This window comes from Zeugodacus cucurbitae, chromosome 3 (assembly GCF_028554725.1).
Source record: "Zeugodacus cucurbitae isolate PBARC_wt_2022May chromosome 3, idZeuCucr1.2, whole genome shotgun sequence".
NCBI lineage: Eukaryota > Metazoa > Arthropoda > Insecta > Diptera > Tephritidae > Zeugodacus > Zeugodacus cucurbitae.
In genome coordinates this window covers 28,455,619-28,480,152 of record NC_071668.1, presented here as the reverse complement: position 1 = coordinate 28,480,152, position 24,534 = coordinate 28,455,619, and the positions used below count along the sequence as shown (strand labels likewise).

Below are 24,534 nucleotides of genomic sequence, written 5' to 3'. Positions count from 1 at the left end.
CGTACGAACACGAAGGCACATATATTCTCATTAATAATTGTTATGTTTTCCTATTAATGTGATTCGTCACGAAGTTTCTACGAGGGTATTGAAAAAATTACCGATCGGGAAATTCGTTATGGGCAGAGGAGGGAAATTACGAAATTTTATTGGTTTCCATTGCAGCGGTACAGGTATACAGTGTAGAGTTGCCATTTAAAAAGTGTTCAGAAAGGTTTCGAATACAGTGCCCCTTCTTAACATACAAGATTGTTTGGATACTTAAGCGGGAAAGGTTCTTAAATCCCGAATCCCGGTACTTACCAAGCTTTTTATACTCTCGCAACCTGTTGCACAGAGTATAATAGTTTTGTTCACCTAACGGTTGTTTGTGTCACCAAGAAATATAAGAGTTAGATATGGGGTTATATATACATAAGTGATCAGGATGACGAGTGGATTTGAAATCCGGATGTCTGTCCGTCCGTCTGACCGTCTGTCCGTGCAAGCGATAACTTGAGTAAAAATTAAGATATCTTAATGAAACTTGGAACATATGTTCCTTGGCACCCTGAGGAGGTTGCTTTCGAAAATGGGTAAAATCGGTCCACTGCCACGCCCACAAAATGGCGGAAACCGAAAACCTATACAGTGTCATAACTAAGTCATAAATAAAGTTATGAAAATGAAATTTGGAACATAGGATCCCATTAGGGAGGGGAACATTTGGATGTAATTTTTTTGGAAAAGTTTGCGTGACCCCACCCCCAAATAGGTTTTTTGTATATAACTCGCAAACCAATAAAGCTTTATAAGCCAAACTATCTGCAGTCGTTTATTTTAGCCACTTCCTTATACAGTCCAAAAATGAAAGAAATCGGATAATAACCACGCCCACCTCCCATACAAAGGTTAGGTTGAAAATTACTAAAAGTGCGTTAACTCACTAACGAAAAACGTCAGAAACACCAAATTTTACATAAGAAATGGAAGAGGGAAGCTGCACTGAGATTTTTTACAAAATGGAAAATGGGCGTGGCGTCGCCCACTTATGGGTCAAAAACCATATCTCAAGAACTACTCGACAAATTTCAATGAAATTCGGTATATAATGGACCAAATCTTCGAACCATGACTTTTCAAGGCCCCTGATATCGAACATGAAGAAATCAGTGCCTAAGGGTAATTTTTCCCCGAAAATATACTTAGGTAAATCCCTCAGATATTTTAATGTAATTCATTCCCTTTGAATTTTTTTCTTATAACAGTTTCTCTCTGTACCTGAAATAGTAAAAATCGGGTCATAACTTCCCCCAGATCCCATATACCTAATTATAAGTAATATTAAATTAAGTGAGCGTATAGTCTTCGATACATTGTATCGTGGTGGTGAAAACGAGTGAAATCGGTTTAGGAATTACCTCAGTCCCCATATGCTATTTATGATGATTTTCGTTATTCTAGGTCATGTTGTCCGAATGGACGAAAACACTCCAGCCCTGAAAGTGTTCGATGCAGTACCCGCCGGAGGAAGCCGAGGAAGGGGAAGGCCTCCACTCCGTTGGAGGGACCAGGTGGAGAGCGACCTGGTTACACTTGGGATCTCCAACTGGCGCCGAACTGCAAAGGAGAGAGACAGGTGGCGCACTATCGTCGATTCGGCTATAACCGGCTAAACGGTTGCAACGCCAATCACATACATACATACATTGAACTTTATACCCAATATATGGGTCGAATTGTGTTATCTTTATAAAATTACATCCATAAATTGCGAGAGTATAAAATGTTCGGTTACACCCGAACTTAGCCCTTCCTTACTTGTTCTCAAATACTTCGATCCAATATTTTTTCATTTAGAATGAAAGTCACATTTATTTCTTATTAATAACAATAAATATAACTATGTATGTGCTTTCCTTTTGTCAATTCTCAGCGCATTCATTGTCAAAAATATTAAAAGGCACTTAAAAGGGAAAAATTGTTCTGCTTTTAATGTTGGCCAAAGTTATGTCTCAGATGGTCCATCAGTTGAGTCCGATTTTCGATGACTCATTCGAGCATTTCGACTGGTAACACGTGTGATGTTTTGGTCCAAGGCCTGAATCGAAGTGCGATTCTGCGCATAGACTTTAGACCTTATTTATCCCCACAGGAAAAAGTCTAACGGTGAGATATTACACGATCTTGGTATCGACCGGCCCAAAACGTGAAATTATCTGCTCACCGAAACGTTCTCTCAATATATCTATGATTTATGCGATTTGTGGAAGTGGCATCGCTTTGTTGAAACCAAATGTCGCCGAGAACCCGAGCTTCAGTTTCCGGCATCAAATAGTCAGTTATCATGTTGTGATAACAGTCCGAGTTGCTACGAACGGTGTCGAATCGACTATCCACGGTCTCCGTTTACACTCTCAGCTAAGTTATTTTCTTCACTGTGTGCTGGGCGTGGTTGAGCGAAGGGCACGAAACACATTCTTTACAGAACGTGAGTTTTCGTAATAAAGTTGAACAATTTGTAAACGTTATTCAGGCGTAAGCCTTTCCCTAATGAAATGCTAAGCAATATTGAACAAAAATAATATGACAGCTTGACACCACTCACGCGTGATCTGTCAAAAAAGACTATTGGAAAAAGTGCCTCTACTTGGATATCCGATATAAATCATAATAATTGAAGTTTGTTATCTTAAAATAACATCTCAAGTAGAGTCTGAGATTCCTTTTTTCATATTCCATGAGGGAAATTGTTATATTAGATTCACCTGAAACAATATTACATTCAAACTATTTTTATAAGTTACAAGTATATTGCTGACTACTATTTTTCTTATTTTATTTAGAAACTCTCGTCGTTGGCCGCTGATGATTGATCCTCAGGGTCAAGCTAACAAATGGGTGAAAAATTTAGAGAAAAACAATCGTCTCTGCGTAATACGCCTCAATCAACCCGACTACACGCGCGTACTCGAAAACGCTATACAATTTGGTCTACCCGTACTTTTGGAAAATGTAGGCGAAGAATTGGATCCACTGCTAGAGGCTATATTGCTTAAACAACTCTTTAAGCAAGGCGGCACGCTGTGCATTAAATTGGGAGATTCTGTGATTGAATATAACCATGCCTTTAAGTGAGTGAAATGCCATACATAATAGACTTACATAAACCAATTGTTTTAATAAACTTGCGTTTTTCTCAATGTTCGTAGATTTTATATTTCAACCAAGCTCCGCAATCCACACTATCTACCAGAGGTCGCAGTAAAAGTGACGGTTTTGAATTTCATGATCACAACACAGGGTTTGCAAGATCAGCTGTTGGGTATAACAGTGGCACGCGAGCGTCCCGATTTGGAGGCAGAGAAAAATACGCTCATTGTGCAAGGTGCTGAGAATAAGCGTATGCTGAAGGAAACCGAAGATAAGATTCTAGAAGTGCTTTCGTCTGCGGATAACATATTGGAGGACGAAACTGCCGTGCAAATATTGAGTTCATCGAAAGCATTAGCTAACGATATCAATGAAAAGCAAATTGTGACCGAAGCCACAGAGAGACAGATCGACATAGCGCGATTGAGTTATGTTCCCATTGCAGCACATTCTACTATACTCTTTTTTACCATTGGTAAGTAATGTAATTTATTTTCGGCTACAATTTTTTTTGGAGGGAGGGAGGGATTTTTACGTTGCTGAAAAGTATCATTGCTTAAATTTTACAAATTTTACATCTAATATGTTCGAAAGAAGCGTAGAAGGAATCATAGTTTGAGTAGGAAGTTGTCGGCCTCGAGACCGAACAGTGTTCTCACCTTGTTTTATTTTTTCTCCTGCTCTCCATCGGGGTTTTCCTTGCGATAGTGATGGTTTACACAATCTCAAGTAGGAGTTAACACACCACAGATGTGAAGGAAAGGCAAGGGGATTGATAGCGAGAGGTGAGGAGCCTCATTTCGCAGAATCAGCTCTGAAGTTGCAAATCATTACCCTTTTTAGTGCCTTTAAAAAAAAAAGCCATATGGTAAGCGATTTAAGTGCATACCAAAGAAAATGTGGGTACATAAAGTGATCGATGACTGCAAAGGGATGAATGTAGAAAAGTGGTGGTGCTTAGTAACAGATCGTGAAGTTTGGAGGAAGATAGTTGCGGAAGCAATGGTCCACCTAGGACTTTCGTGCTATGAAAAAAGAAGAATATTCTAATTTTGATTTGTAGTAATCTGTTTCTTAGCCAACAGTTAAGACACAACAACACTAGAATTCTTGTTGTTGCTTTACATATTATTTTAGCGAGTATTCTTTTGCGCTCTCTAAAAACAGTACGATTTTCGACTAACTGCATGGTTGTACTGCATACAGTGTAAATGTGTTAGTTCAATTGAAACACAAACATACATTCCCTTTGGTCAATTATGTTCGGCAACAAAGGATAACACGCTGATTGTCTATTGAACTTTCAATGTGTTCTAAGTATGTGTAGCAGCAGAAATGAAAATTAATTAAATAACCTATAGGCCGTATTCTAAAGTTTGAACGCATTTAATTAGTAAATGGATGCAGTTGGCTTTGTGCTACTGATTATATGAAAGTTTAATTTAGCGATGTAAGCTTTAGATAGTATATTTTTAAAAGAGATATATGTGAATAGTTTACTTATACCAGATATGAGTTTATCGCAGTAGCTTGAATAAGACTATTTGAGTGGTTCGTGGGTTCAAATTCCTAGTCACGACATATTCGGCAGTATTTTCTTCCAATCCTTTTGTAATATTTATATAGTTAGTAAATAAACGCTTTATTGAAAAATTATAATTTTTGTCTAACTATAATTTGTAATTTCCATCTCATTTCATTGCAGTCGAATTGGCAAACATTGATCCTATGTACCAGTACAGTCTTCTGTGGTTTGTCTCTCTTTTCACGGCATCCATCGACAACACCGACAAAGTGGATGACATCGAAGAGCGTTTAAAGGATTTGCGTGTACACTTTACGTACAGTCTCTATGTGAATATTTGTCGTAGCTTATTCGAACGGGTGAGTGCATTCTATTTTTCAGGTCTTGCGGTCAAATGAATTGATTTCACTTGTAGAAAGAAGAAATCTGTAATAATTTGTCGTTGGCAAAGCCGTATGTGATAATTTTCACTTATATATTCTACAAATAGAGATAGTTCTCATTTGGTATAGGTAAATAGCACAGAAAAAGGACAATCCCTTGGAGCATAAATAACTAACTCAAACATCAACTAGGACAGGGAAGAAACTTTAATCATTTTTGTATGATATATTTCTTGTTATATTTCAAGTACCAAAAATGAGAATCTTGTCAAAATAGAATGCGATCAATAGTATTGGGTGTTAGCACTAAAAATTTACAAATTAGTTTCGACCATCCCCTGACTCCTTTGTAATATCATAGTTCTTTCCATCTGCCCAGTGTGTTTATAGAATATCGCAGATAATATTTATGTTAATTTAATGAAACTTCTTCGTAGGTTATTAGCTCATACACTCTTGAGATCTCGTTATGCATCATAGTCTTTATACTTACAAGAGTATTTAATGTTCAGATCCGTTTATACTTAGGTTTTTCTCCTTTTTGTAACGACCTTTAGTTTGACATATTAATATGTTCTGTGCAAAATGTATTAAATTTCTTCTCTGGATGTCCTATATTAGTATTCATATATGTATGTATTGTTTATTCATATATCGTACATATGCAAGTACATAAATATGACCTTTATATGTGTACATATGTATGTTGTATATATTGTGAATACATAAATGAATATATAATCCTATTAACTAAATCCCATACACACACTAAATACTATTCTTTTAGGTCTGCTTCATTACATCAAGCCTATCAGTGAATCGCTCTATAAATCTTATTTTACTCCCAAATTGCTAAGACTAACCAACATATATTCATATGTGTAGTTGTGCACACATATCCCTGTAGGAAAACATATAAAGCAGTGGTCCGATATTAACATGTTTCCCGCCTTTTTTCTAAATTACTACATAGTGTAATATGATAAAATACACTAAAAAATTAGCGGGCATATACAGGTCACGTTTATATACTTTATTATAAGTATATTTCTCTTAAGTATTCAATAACAAATGTATTATTTTGCAAAAATATATTGAACATATTCTAATACTATACAAGATTCTATATGTCTATACTAATAAAGAGGGAACTAATGTTTTCTTGGCTTCGCAGCAGCTTGTTTTTATGTTTGATGTTGAGGATGTTGCGCAATGAGGTAAAGTTGCGAATTTAGGTGATATTTCTAAATCGAAAAGAACTCCCAATCCCATCGTGTATGGCTCGATTTCTGTTTCGACCAACTCTAGAAAGTTTTTTGTCGAATAAAAATTGCTCCACAATGACAGAACATTCCTAAATTATTATTGTATTTCTACAATAAAGAAGGTTTTCGTAAAATCTGTGAGCCTGTAAAAAAACTTTAAGACCTTCAAATTGTCGGATATCTCTAGATCGAGCACAAAAAATGGAAGACGAATAGTATAAATGTAGTCAAGCTCTGTAATAAAATGGATAATAATTGTATTCTTCGCCTTGAATTGACACTTCCAGGATTCCCCATAGGGTATACTTATTCTTCACCGAGTCATCCCGCGATTTTTCATTTGCCTTATTTATTTATATTTTCTTGCTGAAATGTATCTCATTAATTTTCTGCTCTTTATCGACTTGAGCTTCATCGGTCTTTGCTGTGCCATTACAATCCATTATCTCAGCCAATGGCGGAGGATGTTTTCGGAGGCCTTTGAACTATTTGTTACTTGATATCATTAGTGTCAGATTGTGCGTAAACAGCAGCCGTCAGTGTAAGGTGGTAGATAGCATACATAACGTCATATATGTGTATGTATGTAACCACATATATGTATGTATATTCAAGTATTTGTGTTCTTTGATGACTGACTTAACTTTAAGTTTATATTATTGTATGTATTTATGTTACAGAGTGTATTTAAGTTCGAGTTTTCTCTGTATTGAGTTATTGTCTCTTACGTAATTTCAACTTTCGAACGTAATCAATATTTCATACACTAAATACTACCTATGTATTTGAAACTAGGTATGTAGTGTACTTATTTATGTAGTTTTGAACATATTTACTTCCTTTGTATCCAATTTAAGCCTATTTTTCATTCCCTCTGTACCTCTCTCATTCTCTTTCAATTCAACTAATCTCAGGATAAGCTCCTTTTCTCATTGATTTTGAACATAAACCTCATGAAAGCTGAAAACTTGATTGACAATACGGAATGGATGTTCCTGCTGACTGGCGGCATTGGCTTGGATAATCCCCATGCAAATCCCGCCCGCTGGTTAGGCGTTAATAGTTGGAATGAAATTTGCCGTCTCTCGGAGTTGCCTAATTTCAAAGGATTCCGTGAGCATGTCACTAGCAATTTAGGTGATTGGAAATTATACTTTGACTCGAAAACGCCACAAGATAATGCTGCCATACCAAAGCAATGGGCGGCCAAATTGACATTGTTCCAAAAGTTACTGTTATTACGTGTTTTCCGCTCGGATAAATTGGTGCCAGCAGTAATGGAATTTGTTGGTGGTAAGTAATGTGAATGAAGTACCCCTATATACAAATATATAAGTTTGAAAGTTAATTATGATAAGTTTATTCTTTATTCCTATAATCTAATAAGTTTTCGGACTTAATATATTCTGGAATTTTTTATGGTTTTTTGGAATTATCTTTGCCTTCTTTATAGATATTAAAAACATTAAACTCTTCATCTGCTCTTTCTAGAACAATTGGGCCGTGAATTCGTTGATCCACCACAATTCGATTTGATGGCTTCTTTTTCGGATTCCCATTCTTGCATACCACTAATTTTCATCTTAACTCCTGGCTCGGATCCCACGGCCACACTTTTGAAATTCGCTGACGAACAAGGATTCGGCACGAATCGTCTATTTTCGCTCTCCCTTGGACAGGGACAAGGACCAATTGCGACAAAAATGATAGATGATGGTATAAAGCTAGGCAATTGGGTAGTGCTGCAGAATTGTCATTTGGCCAAGAGTTTTATGCCAATGTTGGAAAAGGTGTGCGAGAACTTAGTGCCCGATGCTACACATCCAGATTTCCGTCTCTGGCTCACTTCATACCCTGCCGACCATTTTCCGGTTGTTGTGTTGCAAAATGGCATAAAAATGACCAACGAACCACCGAAAGGTTTACGTTCGAACATAACACGTTCGCTCTTAAGCGATCCCATCAGTGATCCAGAGTGGTTCGAGTCATGTAAACAGACACAGACTTTCAAGCAATTAATCTATTCGTTGTGCTTCTTCCACGCTGTCATACAAGAGCGTCGTTACTTTGGTCCCATCGGCTGGAACATTCCATATGAATTCAATGAGACCGATTTGCGTATAAGTTTAATGCAGTTAAAGATGTTTTTGGATCAATATGAGGGTGTGAATTACGACGCCTTGCGTTATCTAACGGGCGAATGCAACTATGGTGGACGTGTCACCGATGATTGGGATAGAAGAACTTTGAAAACTATATTGAGTATCTATTATAGTCCCAAAGTATTGGATCTAGAAAATCGTCATTACTTCGACGATGAAAAAATTTACTGTATACCAGTTTTCAAGGAGTTGGAACTGTATTTGAATTACACACGCGACTTACCTATACAAACCGCACCTGGTATATTCGGTTTCCATGCTAACGCCGACATAATGAAGGATCAACATGAGACGGATATGCTGCTGAGTCATACACTTCTGACGCAGGTAAGTCTATAGCGTAAGCAATGAGTGCATGGCGTATGAAATTATTGTTTTAGTAGTAAGTTTAAGTATTTTTGGATGTTCAGAATTTTTCAAAAACATTATTTATATTTTTTATTAAAACTCAATGCTCTCGCAGGATCGATTGGTAAGTATCTTTAATTACCTTTGTAAATTTTTTCACCTACTTGTGCTAATATTATAACTGTTGCGTACAGGATTATTACCAGCGTCGTGTAAGTATATAAAGGCTTATGGTTACCACGTGTTTGAATTTTGTGATTAAAATGTTTGCTCCGTTTTATATAGATTTTAGAGAAGTCGCACACTTTCTTTATTGAAACCTTATCCAAGCGTTACCCTGAGAACCTTTTCCTACCCACTGTCCCAACCCATCCTTATATTCCCCCTTTCTTTATTAAGGACACAAGCTCCTCATCGGCTGGCGATGAAGGTGAAGGCAAGAAAGTTTTAACACCAGAAGAAGTAGTAACAAACGTTGCCACCGATATATTGAATAAATTACCAAAAGACTTCGATCGAGATGCTGCCATATCTCGCTATCCGACAAGCTATCACCAGAGCATGAATACGGTACTTGTGCAGGAGATGACACGTTTCAATGTTTTACTCAGCACCATTCGCACCAGCTTGATAACATTACGAAAAGGCATAAAAGGTAAGTTTAAAATTTGATTACTTATATTTTAACACATTACTTATATTTTAACATAGTGGTTTTGACGGTTCCCCGGGTGCCAAGCACGTTTTTGTTATAAGCTAGTGTAAATCGGGAATATATTTAATGTTTTACTGTTCCCGAAAGGTTTTGCGACTTATTTCGGTTTTCTTTTTTTAATTTTAGCGACTTTTTGCGACGCGGCACTGTTCAAATGGTACGAAAATGTGTCTCACGGTTTTATCCGTTTTATTCTATGTTTGTTTTTTATTCTATAAAATTATTTTATTTTATTAAAATGTCAGACAAAGTTGAATGTCGAACAGATATAACAGTTTACGGCGATATGTTTTGAACAATTACAGAAAGTTGTAAGAAAAACTCGTATAAATTAGAAATATTCCTAAAGCTAAAACTACATGGCTCGCGTATGCGAATGCGAAAGCGAAAAAATGCGCTTGACTGCGTATATTTAAAAATTACTTTAAACATTTGGTAAATATATCTATACTACTACGATAAACAGGAGGGATTTGTATGTATGTTTGTACTGAATAAACTCAAAAATTACTGTGCCGATTTCAAGAAACATTCACCCCGAGTAACATAGGCTATATTTTTTCCAAGAATCTCAACTTTCTGGAAATACTTTCCAGGTGAGGGTATCAAAAAGACCGTGATGGAGAATCTTAATCTGAAAATCGTATTGCAAGTCTTGCTGCCAGCTGAACAAAATTTCAAAACTTCCCACGTACGCGCTTGAGCGTGTGCAATGGCTTGAAGAACAAAATATTAGAAATATACAAGGTCGCACTATGGCATCGAACTCTGAGCATTCCCAATGTCTTCATATTCAAAGAGAAAGACAACGGACACCAAAGACTAGGGGTCGTAATCAAGTTTTAGCTCATTGCAAATTTCATGTTCGAATTTTACTCATTTTACTTTTTTTAAAATGAACCCACGCAAGAAACGGAAAAGTATAAGTGTATAAGTGTGTAAAAACTTATAACTTTTGAAATGTTTGTTTAAACCCGTGCGAAGCCGGAGGGGTTTGCTAGTTATAAAGATAACTTCTTATCTTCGATATCATTTTGGGTTGAGCACACATTATTTCGAAAAATTTTCACTTAATTACATATGTACATATTTTAAGATATTTAGCTATTTTATTGATATGTATTGTATAGGGTGATCCATTTCGATTTTATTTACATTTTAAAGAAAACAAGTAAGGAAGGGCTAAGTTCGGGTGTAACCAATCATTTTATACTCTCGCAATTTATTTATTTAATTTCATTAATATAACACACTATTTGACCCACATATTCGTCATATATATTAAAAGAAATATTTTCCCTCCGAATTTCCTATAGAGAGAGACTTACCTATATTTTTGGTAAAAAAAAAATTAGAAGCGCCACCTCTCTCTCTCCTTCGCAGTTCGGCGCCAGTTGGAGATCCCAAGTTTAACCAGGTCGCTCTCCACCTGGTCCCTCCAACGGAGTGGGGGCCTTCCCCTTCCTCGGCTTCCTTCGGCGGATACTGCATCGAACACTTTCAGGGCTGGAGTGTTTTCGTCCATTCGGACAATGTCGGCGTAGCCGCTGTCTTTTTATTCGCTGAACTATGTCAATGTCGTCGTATAACTCGTACAGCTCATCGTTCCATCGTCTGCGGAATTCGCCGTTGCCAATGTTCTGAGGACCATAAATCTTGCGCAAAATTTTCCTCTCGAAAACTCCTAGTGTCGTCTCATCTGATGTTGACATCGTCCAAGCTTCTGCACCGTAAAGCAGGCCGGGAATGATAAGCGACTTGTAGAGCTTGATTTTGGTTCGTCGAGAGAGGACTTTACTGTTCAATTGCCTACTCAGTCCAAAGTAGCACCTGTTGGCAAGAGTTATTCTGCGCTGGATTTCGAGGCTGACATTGTTCGTGTTGTTGATGCTGGTTCCCAGGTATACGAAATTATCTACGACCTCGAAGTTATGACTGTCAACAGTGACGTGGGAGCCAAGACGCGAATGCGCCGACTGTTTGCTTGATGACAGAAGATATTTCGTCTTGTCCTCATTCACCTCCAGACCCATTCGCTTCGCATCCTTATCCATGCGGGAAAAAGCAGAACAAACGGCGCGGTTGTTGCTTCCGATGATATCAATATCATCGGCGTACGCCTGGAGCTGTACACTCTTGTAGAAGATTGCACCTTCTCGGTTTAGCTCTGCAGCTCTTATAATTTTTTCCAGCATCAGGTTATAGAAGTCGCACGATAGTGAGTCACCTTGTCTGAAACCTCGTTTGGTATCGAACGGCTCAGAGGTCCTTCCCAATCATGACGGAGCTTTTGGTGTTGCTCAACGTCAACTTACACAGCCGTATTAGTTTTGCGGGGATACCAAATTCAGACATCGCGGCATAAAGGCAGCTCCTTTTCGTGCTGTCGAAAGCAGCTTCAAAAATCGACAAAAAGGTGGTGGGTGTCGATCCTCTTTTCACGGGTCTTCTCCAAGATTTGGCGCATGGTGAATATCTGGTCAGTTGTCGATTTTCCAGGTCTAAAGCCACACTGATAAGGTCCAATCAGTTTGTTGACGGTGGGCTTTAGTCTTTCACACAATACGCTCGACAGAAAATTATACGCGATGTTGAGGAGGCTTATCCCACGGTAATTGGCGCAAATTATGGGGTGTCCCTTTTCGTGTATTGGGCAGAGTACACTGAGATTCCAATCGTCAGGCATGCTTTCTTCCTACCATATTCTGCAAAGAAGCTGATGCAAGCACCTTATCAGCACTTCGCCGCCGTATTTGAATAGCTCGGCTGGTAATCCATCGGCCCCCGCCGCCTTATTGTTCTTCAAGCGGTTAATTGCTATTCGAATTTCTTCACGGTCGGGCAATGCAACATCTGCTCCATCGTCGTCGTTTGGGGAATCGGGTTCGCCATCTCCTGGTGTTGTACTTTCACTGCCATTTAGTAGGCTGGAGAAGTGTTCCCTTCACAAACTCAGTATACTCTGGTCATCAATAACTAGATCACCTCTGGGGGTCCTACAGGAGTGTGCTCCGGTCTTGAAACCTTCAGTTAGTCGCCGGATCTTTTCGTAAAATTTTCGAGCATTACCTCTGTCGGCCAACTTGTCAAGCTCTCCATACTCACGCATTTCGGTCTCTTTCTTTTTTGTCTGCAAATGCGTCTCGCTTCCCTTTTCAGCTCTCGGTATCTTTCCCATACCGCTCGTGTTGCGGTCAATCGCAACATTTCGAGGTAGGCAGTCTGTTTTCTCTCCACTGCGAGACGACAATCCTCATCATACCAGCTGTTTTTTTGACTTTTCCGAAAACCAATGGTTTCGGTTGCAGCTGTACGTAAGGAGTTTGATATGCCGTCTCACAGCTCCCTTATACCGAGATGCTGATGAGTGCTCAAGTCGAGTAGAAAATCGTTCGGCTGTCGGTTGTGATTGCAGCTTCTCGATGTCGAACCTTCCTTGTGTTTGTTGACGTGTGCGCTTTTCTACATAGAAGCGGGTGCGTATCTTAGCTGCTACAAGATAGTGGTCCGAGTCGATGTTGGGACCACGAAGCGTACGCACATCAAAAACACTGGAGACATGTCGTCCATCTATCACAACATGATCGATCTGGTTGCGAGTGATTCGATCCGGGAACAGCCAAGTAGCTTGATGGATTTTCTTATGCTGGAATCTAGTACTACAGACGACCATATTTCGGGCCCCGGCGAAGTCGATCAGCCTCAGGCCGTTTGGTGATGTTTCGTCATGGAGGATGAATTTTCCGACCGTTGTGCCAAAGACACCTTCTTTACCCACCCTAACGTTGAAATCGCCAAGCACGATTTTGACATAGTGGCGGGCGCAGCGCTCATAGGTACGTTCTAGGCGCTCATAGAAGGTATCTTTGATCACTTCGTCCTTTTCTTCTGTTGGGGCGTGGGCGCAAATCAGCGATATGTTGAAGAACCTCGCTTTGATGCGGATTGTGGCTAGACGTTCATCCACCGGAGTGAATGCCAGGACTCGACGACGGAGTCTCTCTCCCACCACGAATCCCACACCGAATTTGCGTTCCTTTATATGACCGCTGTAGTAGATGTCACAAGGACCCAACTTCTTCTGTCCTTGTCCCGTCCATCGCATTTCTTGGATTGCGGTGATGTCAGCCTTTACTCTTACGAGGACATCAACCAGCTGGGCAGAGGCACCTTCCCAATTAAGGGTCCGGACATTCCAGGTGCATGCCCTTAATTCGTAGTCCTGTAAACGTTTGCAGTGGTCGTCATCAAAATTGGGGTCTCTCACCCGAGGCTGTTTTTTCTTTTTCATGGGGGGGGGGGGGGGGGGGGGTGTTTTTATGTGGTGGGTCCCAAACCCTACGCACAACCGCATAGGCGAATTTCGCCTTCTCACTTTAGCTCGCCTCCAAACGGATGTCTGTTGGCTACCCAGAGGATACTTGGTCTAAGACCGGAAGTCGTGAGCTGCTTGAGCCACATGTAAAAGAATCGTTCTTGGCCACTCCCAAGTTAATGCCAGTCAGAAACTTTCCTCACTTACATGAACTTCTACATATGACTCCATCATTTTGTTGCGAGAGTATAAAAACACAGAAAATTCATGTTTAATGGGGTATGTTTATTATCGTTCGAAAAAAGGCATTTATTTTTTTAAGATTATCTCTTTCAAATGCTGGCTGCTGCTACGTCTCAGATGTTGCATCCCTTGAATTTAATTTTCGATGACTTGTTCGAGCATTTCGACTTGTAACTGGAGAATGACACGCGCGATGTTTTGGTCCAAGGCCTGAATCAAGCGGGATTGTCCGCATAGAATTTAGATTTTATATATCCCCACATCAAGAAAGCCTAACGGGGTGATAACACGATCTTGGTTGCCAATCGACTGGCCCAAAACATGAAATTATCTGCTCACCAAAGTGCTCTCTCAATTAATCCATTGATTGATGCGATGTGTAGGAAATGGCGCAGTCTTGTTGAAACTAAATGACGCCAACTTTCAATTTCAGGAATCAAATAGTCGTCGCCATTGACGGTTACGTTCCACCGGCATCATTTTTGAAAAAATATGGACAAACCAAACAGTTCTTTTTTCTGGATGAAATGACAGTTCTTGAATCTCTTCAAGTTGCTCTTGGTCCCAAATGTGGCAATTTTGCTTGTTTACATACCCATTGAGCCAGAAATTGGCCTTATCGTTGAATAGAATTTGGCTCGAATACGTCGGATCTTCATGGAACTTTTCAGGAGCCCATAGAGCAAATCAATTTCGCTAGGGAAGGTCGAGTGGCTTCAGTTCTTGTACAAGTTGTGTTTCTACCAGGGTAGATCTATCTCGACCATGTTTAGATGAGAGGTCCCATCATAATATAAAGTAATTGTGCAAAGATTTAATCTGAAATCATTCAGCCCATACCTTCTATAGACCCCAAAATATGACTTCTGAGCCATTTAGTTTGAAACGGTAACGTTGATTGAAAGTATTTCTTTAACAAAATTAAACATTTCCCATACATACTTAAATAAACAAGTACATGAAAGTGAAAGATTTATAGAATAATATATATATTTAGTTGTAAATAATATACATGAAAATTGTTTATCGATCTGTAAAAAATATATTACACACACCTATTAATCTCGTAACTACATTATTCAGCAGCATTCTCTTGCTGCTCATTCTCTTGCTCGACTTCTTGACTGATATGTACATGAGGAGCAGACTCACGTGTTTCTGCCGGTTTTTCAACACTTATTTGCGATGTTGATTTCTTAAACTCAGCTACATCCGATTTTTCACTGATCCGTACATGTGACGTGACATATGCACTTTCATATTGATTACGTAAAGAAGATTTTTTGCTTATATCACTGGCTCGTTTTTCCAATGCCGAATGTTTTTCCGAATGAGCATCTTCACCTAATTGTATTTCTAACTCTGGTTGTTCCACTATTTCTTGCATCTCTTCTACTACTGGTGGTTCAGGTGAATGTGTGTCTTTTAGAGCTGTACTCGCGGTGAGAACCTGTTCTTGCATTATTGGTTCTTTGATATCCTTCATAGAAGATTGGATGGAAAGTTGTTCACTTGATTGTTCAGAGATTAGCTCAAGTGGTTGTGATTTTTTATATATTTCAGCGACTTCATCCTCATCCGTTTTAATCTGTGCTCGTATCGATGCTGCTGAAGATGTGGCGCGTACTGCAGCTCCAATATCTCCACTTTCGTTTTCAAGAATTGATATTTTTCTAAACACCTCATCCATTAAAGAACGCAAGCCAACATCACTACTTTTGGGACTTTGGCTGCTTCTACTAGTACTCTGTCTGTCCTCAGATTGCTCCATATCTTCATTATCATCTTCAGTCCCTAAGAAATGTAGGAGCTCCTTGTAGATTTGATTTAGGGCTTTCGGTGATAACGTATCTGGTTCAGATTCCACAAACTCGGATGGGTCATAATAAAACTATAAATGTAAATATATGCGTAAATTAGTTGTCTCTTAAGGATATAATATGAACGTTTACAAAAACAGAAAACAGTATGTAAACCAAATTTTAATGAGTCTTCACAAAATATGAATGAAGCATTTGCGTTAAAGAAATAATAAGAAAGAGTCAAAATATGTAATAAAAGTACAATTTGAAAGATAGTATGAGTTGGTTAGTGAAGAGAAATCGGCCGCTATAGTTAAAACTTTATAGTTAATACAGTATGTGAATGTTGCTACTTACGGATTCCGGCATGAACTCTCGGTCGGATGATGTGTCCTCTCTTCTCTGAGGCGAAGTTGACATTTCAGTTTCTGCCCGAACGCCTTCGTGTTCTGCATACACTCCAGTCAAAATTTGATCAATTAAATCAATAGAAGATGACGAAGTCTCAGATGAAGTAATTTTAGGACCTTGGATGGAGGGATGACGTAAATCCATATGTGATGGAGATAACTGCAATTTACAAAAGCGAGTCAAGCTATCACTTTCGAATATGGATCCTCTGGTATTGGTGACATCGACCACATCTTTGATCAAATCAATTAACAATTCTTTGACTGTGCGCTCGAGGGGTGTTTTCCAACGCCGACCCGGCACAGCACTTCGTATCAATTTTCGTATTATAGCCCTTATTTCACGATCATTTTCCGCACATTCGCAAGCGATACAAGAACAATTTGACGTTTCTTCTGAAGTAAAGTAGTATAAGTCGAGATCGATGAGACGATCGATCAACTCATTTACCAACGTGGTGCATATGTCGTAAGGTTCCAAAGCAGTGAAAACTGTTTCGAAAAGCAATTCTTCAATAATTTCATGTAACATCTGTTTAATATCTAATTGTTTCAAAATTTCATCGAGGTCGGGAAATATTATTTTCTTGAGTTTATATCGTAGGGAATTATAATTCAATGGGTTTTGTATTTCATACAGGGAATCCAACCAGCGTTGTATGTCTTTGTCGATGACTCGTGCCATATCTAAGACTTCATCTTCCGCTATATGATGTGCAATATTCGGGATGTCCTTATCTAAAATCATACTCAGATATTTGCGACCAACAAGACAAACTTCCATAGTTTCCTTATAAACTTGTTCGTATATTTGTCGCATGTTATTTTCCTTCTGTCGCAGACCAGCTTCGGCTGCTTCACGCCGCCAACGCTCCTTTTGTGCTAGCATTGTGATATAATGCAATAGGCGTTGTTCTTGCAAACGACCCATTTCCTCCGATAAAAAGCGCATAATCCACCCTATTGTAGAACCTTCATATTCTTGAACCATACCCTCGACTTCCTCATTATATAGTTCCTGTAAAAGATATTGTGCTCGTTGCTTTTTATCTTCTATTGACTGTCGGAATTTTCGGTCTTCTATACGCTTAAGCTCACCTTCACTAGCTTTAATTTCTGGTAGCTCTTGTACTTGAACGTTTTCTTCGATTTTAGTTTCCATATTGTAGTCTGATCTGGATATAATTTGTTTTATTTGAGGTTGTTTTTTCTTCAGGATGAGACATTTTGGCATGACCTTTTGCTTTACAGCTTGTTTACGTAAACTCTAAATGATAGAAAAACAAAATTTCGTAAGAGTGTACCATGTTTTTTTTACTTTAACTTACCGTAAGTGTATCATAAATTTTCTGTAGGTTCTCATCGGAGCAGAAATTTTGTTCAATTTCCAAAAGTCGTTGCTTGGGTGTCGCCCATTCTTTAAGCTTCGCGAACGGACATACAAGCTTTGTAAATTTAACCGCACGCTTTTCTAAATCATCCATACGCGCATCAAATTCCTTCTGTCCACCAACAAAATGTCTGCGTGCCGGATTCACACCATAACGCAGTTGTGGTCCATAAAACTCTGAGCTGGGGCTACCGAGCTGACTGACTATATTCTCTTTACGCCAACACTTTGGCACACGGCGTCGTTTGATTTCAAGTTGACGAATCCCTCTTTCGTATTCCACCTGATTTTTATGTAATGAGGCATCACGGCGTGCGAGTATTTCTTCATAGCTGCGCTCAATGCGTGCCTTGGAGGTGGCATGCATTTTTTCTTCGCGTTTATTGAACATACCTATTAGTATTTCTAATCGTAACATCTGGCATTCCTGTATATATTCTTCGCGCTCTATCCAATGCTCCCATTCGAAAGCTTGCAACACAGTACGGTTTTCCGATAGTCTAGCTTGTTCCTTCACTTCCTCGATTTGGCGTCTCATATTTTCTTTGAGTGCGCGAGCGAATGCCCAACGCTTTCGCGCACGTTCAAGTACTTCGACTTCGTATAAACCGGGTGGGCCATCACCAGGCAAAATTGTGGGTAATTTGAAAAGCTCTATTTGTTCTAACTCAGTTTCGGTATTTGAAACTTCGGGAAGATATGGCAAAGTTTGAGCAGAGGATTCACTGTAGAGAAAATAAGAAAAATAGTGAAACAAAAATTCAAACTCCAGGAAAAACAATATATAAAATATAGTTAATTTTATAAATTGTATCCTTATATACAGCAGACCTATATGTATGTGTGCTTACCGATAAATTGATTGTGTTCCTCGAGTTTTAACGCGTTTCTCCTTAATCTCTGGAAAATATTTACAATAGGCATACTTTTGTGCAGGGCTATTCTCCGCTTCGGCAGAAAGATTCAATTTCATTTCGACAACATTCACTTTCGTGTCTGGTATGAAATGATCCAGACCCAATGCTTTGGTTTTACATTCACTGGGGGCCGTAACAATACCCGTTACACGCCGCTCTGCTGGGTTGTTGGCGCCTAATAAGAGGGACATTAAGCCTTAAATAAAACACTAATCTGAATGAAATACCTCCGCGCAAACGTGCTGAGATCCGATTGTAGGAATGATTTAACGAATCAGTTGAACCAGACGTTAGCGAGTTACGATCAGCGTCGATCGGTGTTAGCTCCTTGCGGAATGCGTAATGCTCCAGGCCTGGTTCTTTCGAGAACATTATCTCATGCCTCGGATACAACTTAACGGTTGTAGATTTATTCTTAGCGTTTTTCAACGACTTCATATCGCTCTTTTCATCAGTTGTCGAGCTGTCCGCGCTGTAAATGCAGTCAAATGCGCGATTCGTGCTTTTACGATGGCTGGTATTCGCCATAGTTTTGATTTATTTATTTGCAGTTTTATTTTTATTGTTGCTTAAAAATTTATAAAAAATTGTATGTATGAAGTCAAATCAAAATTTCAAAAATTAGAGAATGCTATGTATACAAATCGATAATTCTTATTTGGCACGCACTCGTGTGAAAATTAATTTTTATTTATTTACTTGAGTCGACACTTTTGCACTCAAAGTACTCACATATCTGACAATTTTTTTGTTATTTTTTATAGTTTTACTCAGTATATTTGCAACATTTTCTTTTGCCACAGGTCTCGTTGTCATGTCCGCTGCTATGGAGGCTGTTTACCGTAGCGTATTGATAAGCAAAATTCCAGCGATGTGGGCTGGCAAGTCGTATCCAAGTCTAAAACCACTGGGAAGCTACATTAGTGATTTTCTGTCCCGTTTGGATTTTTTGCAGGTAAGTTCTGCTCGAACTGCGAAGGAGAGAGAGAGGTGGCGCACTATCGTCGATTCGGCTATAACCGGCTAAACGGTTGCAACGCCAATCACATACATACATACAAGTTCTGCTCAGCTACCACAGTTAACAAGTTGATGTTGCCAGGCAACATACACTGCGCGTCATCCGGTTAGCACAACTCTGGATCAAATAGTTTTAGTTAATTTCTATGAAAACTAAAGAAGCTACAAGTCTGAAATTTTTAGCGGTTATTAATGAATAAATTTACTACTAAATAAAATAAGAAGAATAAGATAGCTCCCCAACCTATCCCACCATCCCCACGACTATGTTTCCATTTCAGCTGACGTTCTTCCGTGAGAAGATCATGGGACCATCATAGCGCCAATTAGACTCCCTTCTCTCTGTACCTGGGCCAAATGTAATAGTGTATCCCTTCGGGCATGATTAAGGGATACTTTTTTTAGTTTTAATATTTTCAAATATGAGGCATTCATTATGACCCATTAAACTGTAGATAGTTTTACCACCACCATTTGCTCTGTTCTTGACGGTCGATTGATGAAAATTGGACGCTTCTCTTGTCTGTTATCGAAAGCTCTTCTAAGCTTCGGATATCGATTTGTCTTCAACTAATTGAAAATTTATTTTCCCCATATTAAATAAAATATTACATTTGAGCAGTACAAAAAATTTGGTATTAATATATGTTCAAACTTCGAAGATTGAATGTGCTAACCTGATGACAAAACATAAAGAACACTTTTCGGCAGAAAATGAAGAAAGAAAAAAACATATACCGGGACATTTTTATGGCTCACTCTTTTAACCAGAGAGATGAAAAAATAGCAAAGTAGCTTCATGTTAAGAACAAAATATCAGAAGCAATTATATTAGTGTGGTGAAAGTGCGCTAACCTGGTGACGGGCAGCGTACATATGTATGTAATCCCTCCAAATAGGGACCAGTTGATTAATTTTAGTTACTGCGCCGCAATTTGCATATTGAGAAATATCTCCAATATTCTGTCATTAATTGCACAAAAAATGTTTGAGTATGTTAATTGAGTATTAAAACAAAATAATAAATTTACGTTTTTTCATTTTCATTCCCTCAATCGGGAATGTCAATCACCTATTACACACACATTTTGACTTCGAGCGGAATTTATAACGTTTGTCGTGCGGATTCAAAGTTCAGATATTTCTGTGGAGAATTAAAAAACTCAAAACTATTTTTCGCATTTATTGCTCGGAATATACAATGTGTTTTGAGGTTAGCTGGAGCATTAGCTGGAGAATACTGTACATTAACGAATTTTTCGCTAAGGGGTGTTATTAAATAGGTCATTGATTAAATATTACCTAACTTTGTTGCTGAATTGGTTAAACACATGCAAAATATTTGAGTATTTGGTACTTCTACTTTGAATGAAGATTCTACTCGAGCATATATCATTTCGTACGATAAGTCTTAGCCAACGTAGCTCTTTAGCCTTCATCGGTTGTAGAACTTTTTGATTTAGAGTATTCGAACTTCACTATACTCTCCAGATTATCCTCTCTCCCTGTTACTTAAACTTTCTATAAGAATTCGGCACTTCTATAATACTATTTATTTTATAATTATAATATAATTATATCTTTAGAGTCGGTTTCCAGAGGAAAAACTACTAACTAAATTTACGTTATTTAATTTTTAGCGATGGTTCGAAAAGGGTCCTCCGTCAACATTTTGGCTCTCCGGTTTCTTCTTCACCCAAGCTTTTCTCACTGGTGCTCAACAGAACTTCGCGCGTAAGTATATTATCCCTATCGATTTGTTGGTGTTCGACTACGAAGTGCTGCGTATGGAAGAAGACGAAACAAAAGGCGTAACTCCGCCGGCAGATGGCGTGTTTGTATACGGTGTCTTTTTAGAAGGTGCCTGCTGGGATCGTGCTGGCAATTGGCTAGCAGAATCACATCCTCGCGAATTATTCGACCGCATGCCATTGATTTGGATGAAACCAGTTAAACGTAGCGATCTCAAAGAACGCCACGTCTACCTTTGTCCTCTTTATAAGACAGCTGAGCGACGCGGTGTACTCTCTACTACTGGACATAGTACAAATTTTGTTGTGGGCATGTTACTGGAATGCAATCCCAAAACTCATCCATCACATTGGATCGAACGCGGCACGGCGCTACTCTGTCAGTTGAGTTTCTGATTCGTGTACTTTCGTTTCTCTACATATAAATATATATTTACAAATATTATTTCACTTATCTTCTATATACATATGTACGAGTATATCTTGGTATATAAACTCATATCTATGTACTCTTATATACACACATTAACATTGCGCACGGCCGCACGAATTTATTTTGGACTCCTTCTTTTTATAAAGGAAAATAAATAAAACTTGAATTTATTTACTGCAATGTGTATCGGGGTTTTTACCACCCGGGAGTAATAAACAAGAAATTTTAAGAAACTGCAAAAGTAATCAATTTCAATTTATTAAATATGGGTTTCAAGTTGTGCCAACCAAAAGCAACAAAAGGATTATGGAGGGAGTTAAATATAACTGTAAGAGATAAACTGTGCCAGATAAATGATGCATTAAGGCGATGTGAGTGCCAAGCAAAGGGTAACAGATTTAATAAAAATGGATGAGAACGTGCGTGAAAAAGAGTGAAGCATGTACGTAAGTGAATTTATATCTGCTTAAGTAATATATAATACTTGCACAGATGGCGTAAGTCGCTACGTTTTATGTCGAGTTAACGTTTTATGTCTAATGGTTTTAAAATGTATGTATGTACATATATAATTGTTACTACTTCAATATCGGACTTTTAAAGTGTACAGCGTTACTATTTCCCAAAGAATTTATTTTTCGTACCAAACAAGATACATATATTGTAGGTACATGTTTCGGATTGATCAACGGATAGACGAAGAGAAGAACTGAATTCTGTATATCTATCTATAATAAGGCTTTTCTGGTATTTTAGTTGAATTTCATCCATAAAACCATTTAAAATTTAAATTAATTTAAGCAGGCCTTTTCTGAAAATGTATCAAGGATTTGTCATCAATAATGCTTCATCTATACATATGTACATACATATATCTTATAATCTAATATCACAACAAATGTGAAGATCTTCGCCCATTGCATAGATTTTCAACGAAAATATCTGGATCTACACCATCACATCTACATCCGGGTTACCAACGCGATGGAATATCTCCGACGCACCGTCTTCAGGTTCCTCTACTGTTTACCGAACATCTATAAGGACTCTGAGGACATTACAGCCACTCTCGTCTGGCTCGTTTATCTCTCCTTGTTGTGCTTGGAACCGACTATGTTTTTCATTTTATGCTTAAGGGTTTATGAATAAATATTGTAATTTTCTCTGCAATCAACAATGACATTATAATGAATAATGAATCATAATTACAGTAAACTTCGTCCTGTCTCTCATATCAATAATTATCTCATTGTTTTCGGTCTCCTAAATAGAACTTCTTACAAATACTCAGGATGTTGCGTTGACGTCATGCCATGAGAAGTTGGTGTGACCTGTAGCTGCCCACAGACTCAAAACTGTACTTGTTGTGTTGTTTATTTTTACTTTTGCTTACTATTCGCAACAGTAGCAACAAAGACACTGATTAACATCGCATTGCCTCCCTCGAAGCAACAACGACCCTTTTCAATACGAGCCATTAATGGCTTTCTATTGCTTTTACGGCTTTCATTGTGAATTTTATGATGCAATCAGTTTCAGTGAAAGCTTTTTATGGCATCGCGCAGAATATGTAAGCTTAGAGTAACAAAGCAAATCATTTATTAAATAAATATTGATTCGGATTTTATGTTGACATTTGGATTTTACATTCTTGCTGGAAACCACATGCGGCGCTCTTAAATAGTGCAATCCGAAAGTCTGAGTTTTGCTTTACTCGTACTTGTGTACAATAATATCCGCTTGAGGTTACCTTATGAAATCTCGAATATCTTTTTGAAACTATACTACGATGTCTATGTGAAAGTCAGCAAGTGCTTTAAATAAAAACTCGAGTAGGACAGTTAGTAGGGACAATTCTAGAGTTTTTTCCGTTCCGTTCATATAGGGTGCACTTTGGACTGTGTAAGTCTGCGTGATGTTATGACACTAAAATGTTTGATATTTTAGCGCAAATTCAGAGTTTCATTTGTGGTGGAATGTCTAGCCACAAACCGCATCAAAGCGAAGTTCTTTAACATATCTTTGATTTGCTCCCACACCCCGACGGAAGAGAAGGAAGATAGTTCTGACTCGGAGGAGGCAGTGAAAACATACTTTGGAAAAGATTTAAAACCAACATTCTTTATTTGTCCCATTTAATTTCATCGAACTCTTCACATTAATACCATACCTCAATTTATTTTTCGTTTGAATATTAAGATCAATGAATGTGCTAAAGCGGTTTAATCGCTAAAAAAGATGTGGAAAGAAATGAATTAATGCGGTATATTGCAAATACATGCTCCTAAGTATTACCATAATTCCTAATTAACCTGAAATGACTTATATCTGTTAGAAAAGCTCTGCTATTCGACTAATGACGGTATTTCGTTTCTCGTTCGCAACTTGTCATTTGTCATTTCATTTTGAATTTGTCGTATATGAGTATTACTTGGTGTTTGTGGCAGAGCGCTGCAGATTACGGTACTCAATCATTCGTAGTTCGTTGTAGATGACACCGCTTAATTAACCTGCTGCAAAAGAACGGTAATTATGATTATATGTATATTTGCAAGTGAATTCATAATCTTTAGCACGGTTGATGAGAATCATCTAAATTTGTATATAAGCTAATAAATTTCATAGAACCCATTGAAATTCCATAGCTTCGATAGCGGAATTAATTTGCCTTCTCAGCCATTGATGTTGGCTTGGTAGCAATTGAAAGTCCTCCATTTCGCTCG

The 24,534-nt window shown here is 38.2% G+C and overlaps 2 protein-coding genes across 4 annotated transcripts in view; one reads left to right on the top strand and one right to left on the bottom strand.

The window, feature by feature from the left end:
- LOC105212879 (dynein axonemal heavy chain 7) overlaps positions 1–21,981 on the top strand; it is a 370,911-nt gene extending 348,930 nt beyond the window's left edge. For all 3 annotated transcript variants that reach the window (XM_054226791.1, XM_054226792.1, XM_011185215.3), the window contains 8 exons: positions 2,826–3,113; positions 3,192–3,607; positions 4,838–5,016; positions 7,220–7,598; positions 7,797–8,794; positions 9,215–9,470; positions 19,411–19,562; positions 21,268–21,981. In XM_054226791.1, the coding sequence (XP_054082766.1) occupies positions 2,826–3,113; positions 3,192–3,607; positions 4,838–5,016; positions 7,220–7,598; positions 7,797–8,794; positions 9,215–9,470; positions 19,411–19,562; positions 21,268–21,774 (3,175 nt within the window). In that variant the 3' untranslated portion in view covers positions 21,775–21,981. The remainder of the gene's footprint in view (positions 1–2,825; positions 3,114–3,191; positions 3,608–4,837; positions 5,017–7,219; positions 7,599–7,796; positions 8,795–9,214; positions 9,471–19,410; positions 19,563–21,267) is intronic.
- On the bottom strand, positions 15,054–19,254 carry LOC114804079 (cilia- and flagella-associated protein 91-like). Its single transcript, XM_029040681.2, has 5 exons — positions 18,835–19,254; positions 18,542–18,782; positions 17,629–18,415; positions 16,248–17,567; positions 15,054–15,979 (listed from the first exon to the last, which is right to left on the bottom strand). Exons 1-5 carry the CDS (start codon positions 19,133–19,135, stop codon positions 15,164–15,166), a joined length of 3,465 nt encoding a protein of 1,154 aa, XP_028896514.1. The 5' UTR covers positions 19,136–19,254; the 3' UTR covers positions 15,054–15,163.
- Positions 21,982–24,534: the final 2,553 nt, after the last annotated feature.

Excerpts from the sequence above, each read along its gene's own strand:
- LOC114804079 (XM_029040681.2), bottom strand. The coding sequence starts at position 19,135 with ATGGCGAATACCAGCCATCGTAAAAGCACGAATCGCGCATTTGACTGC. Across the intron at positions 18,783-18,834 it reads CTCAGCACGTTTGCGCGGAG|GCGCCAACAACCCAGCAGAG; the intron begins GTATTTCATTCA and ends CCCTCTTATTAG. Across the intron at positions 17,568-17,628 it reads AAATTTATGATACACTTACG|AGTTTACGTAAACAAGCTGT; the intron begins GTAAGTTAAAGT and ends TCTATCATTTAG.